The sequence below is a fragment of the Colletotrichum tamarilloi genome (genome assembly GCF_030869305.1).
Source record: "Colletotrichum tamarilloi strain Tom-12 chromosome Unknown Scaffold_188.1, whole genome shotgun sequence".
Lineage (NCBI taxonomy): Eukaryota > Fungi > Ascomycota > Sordariomycetes > Glomerellales > Glomerellaceae > Colletotrichum > Colletotrichum tamarilloi.
This window is the reverse complement of record NW_026849571.1, coordinates 43,229-51,485: the sequence shown is the minus strand read 5'-3', so window position 1 is coordinate 51,485 and position 8,257 is coordinate 43,229. Positions and strand designations below refer to the sequence as shown.

Here is an 8,257-nt window from a genome sequence, read left to right as displayed (position 1 = left end):
TCCTCGAGAGCCTGACGAAGCTGATCTTCGGTATATTGAGGCATTATATATAGAAGAAGACATGTGCAAAAGATGAGCCCATTTGGACGCGAATTGAAAATGTTGTGATAAAAGGAGGTTGGGGGTGGGCATTGGGTTGTGGTGGATTTTCGCGTTTTTGTGGGTGCCAGAAACAGGGGGGTGCCAGGAAGTGGGTATGTTGACTTACCCAAAACATGCTCGATACTATCACCTTGCTCTTCTCACACTGCGACGATATGACTCCCTTTTGGCGGAGGATGATAGATCCCGGGAAGGCCAATCGTCGGGTCAAAGTGGTCCTTGCCGTCAAGCAACCTCAGACACTGGAACAGCCTCTGCAGACCGAGCTTGAAGGTATCCTTTTCCCCGCCGAAATTGAGTCGAAACCATCCCGACCGGTTGGAGAAGAATGCCTGCAGCGCATCATATCATTAGCAAACTGTGCATCATCGGGTCCGCTCCCACCACTGGAGCATCTCTGGCACACGACAGACACCGTCAAACTCACCTGTCCAGGTTCAAGATAGACGCGGTACTTCATCAAGTACTCCACAAACTTCAAATCCCCCTGCTTGCCGTGCTTCTCGAGCAGGAGATCCACCCACTCGGACAAGTTGACAAACACAAAGAAACCCGCCTCGGCTTTGACGTGCGGGATGTCGTACTTTTCCAACTCCTCCTCGACAAAAGTGCGCCTCTTGGTCAGGCGGCGACGGAACTGGGGGAGGTATTGGTTGCGGAGGTACTTTGCGTCCGAGAGGATTTTTGCGGCTGTTGATGCGCTGAGTGCAGAGGCCCACCCGAATGTGCTGATTGTAGATGCGGAATCGTTAGCCTGGTGTGCTTGGTAGGTCGTACGGAGTACACCGTGTGTTGGTAAGCCGAAAAGGCTGGGTGACTCACCTCGACGCCCGCATGGTATCGTAAATCTCCTTGTTATACGTCGCCAGGAAGCCGATCCTGAGCCCACCGAGGCCGAAATCCTACAGGGGTGGGAAGGAAAAGAGTCAGTCGGTTGTGTTCGTGATTCCTCCTCCGAAGCCGAAGCCGAACGCGATGGGCAAGGGTCCCCACACTCCCGGCAGAACGGCTCCGTGCAGGGATGGCGACTCACCTTACTCAACCCCCACAACACATGAACGTTCCTAAAGTTGACATCCAGCCCCAGACTCAGTATACTGGAGAACCGATCCCCAGCACTCATGGCGTATACCTCATCGACAATCAAATGGATCTTATGCCTCGCGCACAGCTGCGAAATCTGCAGCAGCACATGGGCAGCATAACACCGGCCCATCGGGTTGTCGGGATTCGCCAGCAACACACCCCCAACCTTGCGCTTCTGGCTCAACTCGACCTGTATCGCGTTCTCGAGCCGGAAAACCAGCTCGGGCACCGGCACCGGCCCGTCCTCGCGCGGCGGCTCGCCCCAGAAGCGCTCCTCGGGGATGTCGTCGCATGGTACCTCAACGACGCGGACGCCGTTCCGGGTCCAGACGTCGTGGGCGAACATGCCATACGAGGGCGTCGCGAGAAGCACGGCGTCGCCTGCGTCGGTGATGTTGTAGGTGAGGGCGTCGAGGAGTGTTGTCACGCCATTTGCGGCGAGGATGTTGTCGGCTGTTAGGGGTAGGCGGACTTTGAAGTGTTCGTTCATGAAAGCTGCTGCTGCTTTTGGGAGGTCTTGGGAGTTTTGGGCGTCACCGTAGCCAAGGGCTGGAAATGGCATCAGCGAGCTAGCTGCGTAGACGTGCTGAATAGCGTTGGAGCGGAATCACTTACACTCCTTGAGTTGGCTCTTCTTGATATTTCGCTTCGTCCAGCAGGCCAAGTCTTCCAGCATAATCTCATTGACAGCGGACCCAAGATCAATGATGCCCTTGGGGTTGCTTGTCGCATCATACGGGTTGCTCTCAAGCCGTTTGCTGAGGTCATCCATCAAATCTGACCGGGATCCAGCTGTTTTTTGGCCCCGCTGGGACGGGGGTAGGGCGGCGTTGACAGACATGATGCGTTGACACGGATAAGGTTGAAATTGTTGCCTGCTTTTTTCGGCCATGTTGGTGGCAAACCGAGGTGCTTTATATGTCAGATTGTCCCAAAAGAATAACATCGCAGGCTGATGTGCATTTCGTAGTCATTGGAAATCAACAGCAGGAAGGAAAATGTTTCCCCGGACTCGCGGCAGTGTGGGTACCGGACCAGGTACGCGGGTCCGGCTTGACTGAGCTCCACCTCACCTTCAGAGAGAAAAAAAGAGTAAGGTGCGACCCACACTTACATACAGTGAGTGACTCCTTCACCGTTGCCTAATCGGGGAAGCAGATACGACTGCGCTTTTTGTGCCGTCATCTTTTTTCGGTGCCTGTGGAAAAAAAAGGACTACGCATTGCAAGGAAAAAGCACTTGAACAGGCAATCGAGGACTCGCATGCACGCACCTACCTGCAGATCAAGTGCATTGCCGTGAATTGTAATTTCCGACTTTTACTCCGTCATTCGGCTCGGCTGTCTGTCGTTACTTGCGCGTCGTCTTACCCAACCTGGAGAGCAAGTACACGACTTTCACTTGGGACAATTTTTGGGGTTCCTCTGCTTACGTTACACCAACCGCCCACGTACACCTAATGAAAGCAACACCCGGCGCCACGAAACTCTGCCTGCGTGGGCCAGCTGTAAGCACACAGCAGTTGTCTACAGCAAGCGTTGTTCGAACATGGCGCAATCCATACCCTGGCTGTCAGATGGTTGTCAGAAAGCTTGTTGGGTGCCTGGAAAGTTCCTCCGATCTCACTAGGCATCGGCTTGGCTCGTGTGACGCAGGATTCTCAGTGCTGACAGTCCCCACTCCGACGCTTGCGCGGCATTGGTCCAGTACTCAAAGGAAGGGCGCGGCGGCCCAGCACCATCGACTAGGGGTATGCAAGGCTTACGATGTAGGGTAGCGTTGTAGAAGGCGCGTCAAGTGATGATTTGACGCGTTTTTTTTTTAAAAAAAAAAGCAAGAAAGAAAAAAAGAAGGGAAGATTGCTGACCGCTGGCTGTAAACTTGCAATACCTCGAAAACTTGGAGGATAAAGATTTCCAGGCTCAGGGAGGGGACTTGGGGAGCGGTAGCGTCGATTTTGGCATGTAGACTTCCCTAGGTAACTTTGCTCATAACAAACACTAATCCAGCATCCAAGCAAGTACCGATCCTATAGGTACGGATATGACTGGTTGCAAGCCACCAAGCATCGTGCACCAAGCTAGTACGACTCATCAATTGCTTCACTGAATCACCCTTTAGCTGACCGGTTCGGTCCGAACTTTACCAGCTTGAGCCGAGCTTCTCGAGCATGATTTTTATTCCATGTATGTCCCTTTTCTTCAATTTTCCATGCTTTTGATTCTCTTTTTGTCACAGCTGCTCATTCAATGGATCTCGGTTATCAATTGTGCCATCGACGCCCACTTCAGCGTCACTATGGTGCCATCATGTCGGCTTAGAAATCAAGCAGAAAACAGCACCTGGTTCCGAGCACAGTTTGTTGCAAGATTAGATTCGGGAGGATCTCTGGCTTTACACCACCACATTTCGGATGTGATAGCTCAATTCCGCAAGCATGTGACTTGATGTCGCATTGATAATGGTCATCTCCGAGACATTCACTGAGCTGACCCGGCGGCCGAGACGCACCATTCACAAAAGCTATCAGCCAGGTAGGTAGATGAGGCCGTTGTAAGGGAGTGAGCGAACTGATAGCCCCGGCTAGGCGCTTGAAGGGACTATCATGTTGAATGTAGGCCCCCTTTCAATTCCGCCAGGGCCGTTGCGCGATGTCATGGAAACAGTCCCTGCGATGACGGTGTTTGTTGATTCTAACTCTTGTCATCTGCATTCAACAGCTCCTTGTCCCAAATAGGTAATGCTGTTACAGGCTGGACCTCCCTGTTGTAGGCAGGCCTCGATCATATGCCTCAAGTCCTTCCTTCAGTGTCACCGAGCTTCAAGTCGAAGTCTTGTAATCACGTTCCTCTTGCGAATAGCCAAGGCCGGGCACGTAACCCTTTTGGCAGGTATGATGGACACTACTTTAGTCCGCTCGGCGGACTGGCTCTTCACCAGTGCATCTCGTGTCAGAAGCTCAACCGGCGAGCGCTTGTTTCGAAGAAAACTCTGCTCGGAGAGCTTGCAGGTTGCCTGGCAGAGGGACTCGGCATCCACGTAGCTGTAAAAGAGGCGCACTCAGATCTCGCTTAGGAATCATCTGGTGACTGCATATTTGACAATTGCACGAGGGCTAGTCCAGCGAATCCGTTGGAGAAGCGCCGAATTGTCGTGTATGTGGTAAATAAAACCCAAAACCGGGCGAACTGTCGAGCCTATCTTACTTGAGAATGGACATGTTCAGCCAACTATTCTTGTTGTTGCAATATTACATTGTTCTCAAAATTCTTTGTCTCTGGCAACTACTGACAAACCGAAAAGTGAATACACATAGCTTTATCTCAACAATAAAATGTGGCATCTCAAGTCCTTCGTAACATTCATGATCTCCGACGGTCCAGAACCAATGCCCATGATTCACATGACTAGCGTAGCGCTGCCCAAGATCAAACGCCGCTCTTTTAAACCCCGGGTGCCTATGCCGCCTCCGATCCCGAGTCCTGGCGTATTCGCAAATCTACAAGTACTCCGTACTACCAGAAACCGATGTCCTCATCGCTCCGAATGGTATCACAAGACCGGACGGTACCATAGTCCGGAAGGTGACCAGTGCAAGGTAGCAGGAATCTGACCCCTGACGAAAGTGAGCGGTTGCACAAGGAACTCCGATGCAGTTTTTGGCATTCGCCCTTGCCCACTCAAGTGCCGGAAGGATGATTTGAGAGACGCGTATCACGGGCCGATCCGCCAACGGCGTCCTTTGAGAACCCGAAGGGAAATGCCTCTTGAAGCCATTGCCTCTATGACGCAAGTGACGCTGAAAGTTTCATACGTGCCTGGTTGTAACATCTTCCTGCAGTGTTACTGCGCAACATTTCTCGTACTATTACAAGAGTAGCGTTGAGTGATTCTTAGCGCCTCAAGTTATTAATGGTGTTACTATGTAGGTCCCTCTAGACGAATCTAGTCACCACCAGCGAGGTCGCAATTCCGCACATAATGAATTTCGGACCCTTGAGTTCGCAAGCTAAAACTCCAGCAGCACGCATAGGCAGATAAAGTAGGACTTCAATTGGTAGCTCTTCCTAACCTATTCTACCCAAATATGCGGTAATACCGTTTTAATATCTACAGTCACTCGGCTGTGCGGCATGAATTGTATATAAACGCTACAAATATCTCGGAAGGAGAATCTTGATCCTAGCGCCTTCCTGGCCACGACTCATGTCAAGCAGGTTCGCTTGCTATTATCGACTCGACAAGCCAAGATAACCTCCAAGGACAAGGCAGAAGATCCACAAATTCACACGAGTCCTGCATCAGAAGTCCAGAAATCAGAGCCTGCTGATTGGTCAATACAGCAATAAAGCGTCGTAAATCGCAAGTCAAAGCATGAACCAGCGGCAGATCGACACTAATACCCCACAATCGGGCAGTTGCGGCCACCGCAATGAACCCCCCGAGATACGAATACGACTGCCGATTGAACCACATCCACACAGCGGCCAGGACCCGACCACCGCAGATGGACAGTGGACCAGAAGTCCTGGAGAGTTCACTCCACGAACGCGAGGCGGAATGCGTGGGAAGCGCGGATACAGGACTAAGTCCCCCGTCAAGTAAGTTACGGAGTACATAACAATCTTTCAGAGTTTGGTGTGATTTGCAGCTATGCAGCTTAATCTTCCGAGTACCTTTCGGGTGGCGGGCGGAACAACGGGACGCCCTAGCGTATCCGCTCTGTGGCGCGAAAGCTTAGCTCTGCGACGTCACGGCGTATTATTACTACACAGGAGAAGCATGCATCTAGCAGTCTGCACGCCGTAGTCATGTTTCTTGACGGGGTTCGGTCTCTACGATGGGTCCCTTCGAGACTCGACCAGATCATCCAGCCCACTTCGCACTCGCGTCCGTCGTACATCTCGCACAATGGCGGACTCGCCAAGGTCCGTCGTGACGACGACGATCACAGCCAAAAAGATGGGATATATACCGACAACGGTTCGTCCGGCTTTAGATGATCGATCCAGGCAACACCCTCATCAACAGCACCTACAAAAACATACACATCGGATCAACGAACGCAACCGTGCCCCCAACGAATACACCAGCCAACAACCATAAGACAAACATTTTGCCCTCGGCGCACACATGTCATCCAATTTCTCCTTCGAGTTGGGCGGGGCGCCGTACACCATCCCCTCGCCCACTGAGAAGCCCATCGCCTATGTCGCCACCGTCGTCCTCTTCGTCAGTCTGGCCTACGCCCTCGGCGACCATGGCGCCAAACTCCCCGAGATCAACCCGCTCAAGCCCTTTGAGTTGTCCAACACGCGCCGCATCCTCGAGTTCTACCAGACGAGCAAGGAGCTCATGCTCAAGGGGAGGGCCAAATTTGGCGACAATCCGTGGAAGCTCATGACGGAATGGGGCAATTGCTTGGTCTTGCCCCCTGACTTTATCCACGAGCTTCGCAGTAATCCCAACCTGGCTTTTGTGGAGCCTGCTAAAGATGTGAGGCAAAAGATTCCCTCTGTTTGACTCCGTTCTCCTTTCCTTTCTTTCCCTAGTGATAAGTAGGAGAGCTGACTTGTTGAAAGGATTCGCACGGCTATATTCCCGGATTCGAGGCCTTTGATGGCGACGAAGCGCTTCCGACGGTCGTCACAAAGTATTTGACAAAAGCTTTGAGTGAGTTGAAGACTCCTCAGTCAATGTTGAAAGGACCCCACTAATCGTGTATTCAAACAGCCAAGCTTACAAAGCCCCTATCCGAAGAGTCGACACTCGTCCTCCGCCATGTCCTCACCGACTCAACTGGTGAGTCTACCCTACAAACTTGCCACCCAGAAACTTTAGCTCTCAGCTCTCAGGAATCTCACACCTCCGTGATACAGAATGGCACAAGATAAGCCCCCAGCAAGACATCATGCGCATCGTCTCCCGCCTCTCCTCCCGCGTCTTCGCCGGCGAGGAACTCTGCCGCGACGAGGAATGGGTCCGCGTCTCATCAGAATACACTGCCGCCGCCTTCGGCGTGGGCTACGAAGTCGGCCAGTGGCCCCGCTGGGCCCGCCCCATCGTCCACTGGTTCCTCCCCTCGTGCTGGCGCGTCCGCGCCCTCCTCAACGAGTGCCGCAAGACCCTCCAGCCGCACATGGAGCGCCGCGCACAGCGCAAGCGCGAGGCCGTGGCCGCCGGCAAGACGGGGGCCGTCTTCGATGACGCGGTAGAGTGGTTCGAAAAGGAGTCCTCGCGCAAGCCGGACCCGGCGACGCAGCAGATTTCCCTCTCGCTCGTCGCGATCCATACCACGACCGATTTGCTCACGCAGACCATGATTGATCTGGCGGAGCACCCTGAACTGTTTCAGCCTCTGCGCGATGAGCTCGTTCGCGTGCTCAGCAAGGAAGGTTTGAAGAAGACGGCGCTGTATAATCTCAAGCTCATGGACAGCGTCATCAAGGAGTCGCAACGCATGAAGCCAGTCCTGCTCTGTGAGTTCCATCCCCCCTTTTTCTCTAAGCATAAAACCCAAACTATTCGGATTCCATCTCTAACAGCCTTTCCTCCCACCAGCGACTTGGCGCCGCCTCGTCATGAAAGACGTGACCCTCTCCAACGGCTTCGTCTTGCGCAAGGGCCAAAAAATCATCGCCACAAACACCCACATGTGGGACGCAAACTACTACGAGAACCCGGCCACCTACGACGGCTACCGCTTCCTCAACATGCGCGGCACCGACGAGGAGAAGAACGCGCACCTCGTCAGCACCAGCGCCAAGCACCCCGGCTTCGGCCACGGACAGCACGCGTGCCCCGGTCGCTTCTTCGCCGCCAACGAGGTCAAGATTGCGCTGGCGCATCTGCTGCTCAAGTACGACTGGAAGTTCCCGGATGGGTTCAAGCCGCAGATGGTGCCGCACGGGATGGTTCTGTTGCCGGATCCGTCTGCGACGCTGTTGATTCGTAGGAGGAAGGAGGAGCTTGATCTGGACTCGTTGGAGTGTTGATTTGCTTCAAATCTGATTCCGGCATTCCTCCAAACTCTCCACTCCGTTGTAGATGGAACTGAATTTCACAACCT

The 8,257-nt window shown here is 53.3% G+C and overlaps 2 protein-coding genes across 2 annotated transcripts; one reads left to right on the top strand and one right to left on the bottom strand.

Moving 5' to 3' along the window:
- Positions 1 to 242: 242 nt before the first annotated feature.
- CTAM01_15972 (aminotransferase class I and II) lies at positions 243 to 2,134 on the bottom strand (the record flags this gene model as incomplete). The annotated part of the gene is made up of 5 exons (XM_060531965.1): positions 243 to 434; positions 530 to 830; positions 925 to 1,004; positions 1,136 to 1,737; positions 1,804 to 2,134. The coding sequence occupies 5 exons, from the start codon at positions 2,132 to 2,134 to the stop codon at positions 243 to 245; spliced, it is 1,506 nt and encodes a 501-aa protein (XP_060373471.1).
- Positions 2,135 to 6,321: 4,187 nt separating this feature from the next.
- Positions 6,322 to 8,183, top strand: CTAM01_15971 (cytochrome P450; the record flags this gene model as incomplete). The annotated part of the gene is made up of 5 exons (XM_060531964.1): positions 6,322 to 6,705; positions 6,771 to 6,861; positions 6,922 to 6,990; positions 7,068 to 7,667; positions 7,750 to 8,183. 5 exons carry the CDS (start codon positions 6,322 to 6,324, stop codon positions 8,181 to 8,183), a joined length of 1,578 nt encoding a protein of 525 aa, XP_060373470.1.
- Between the last annotated feature and the right edge of the window lie 74 nt (positions 8,184 to 8,257).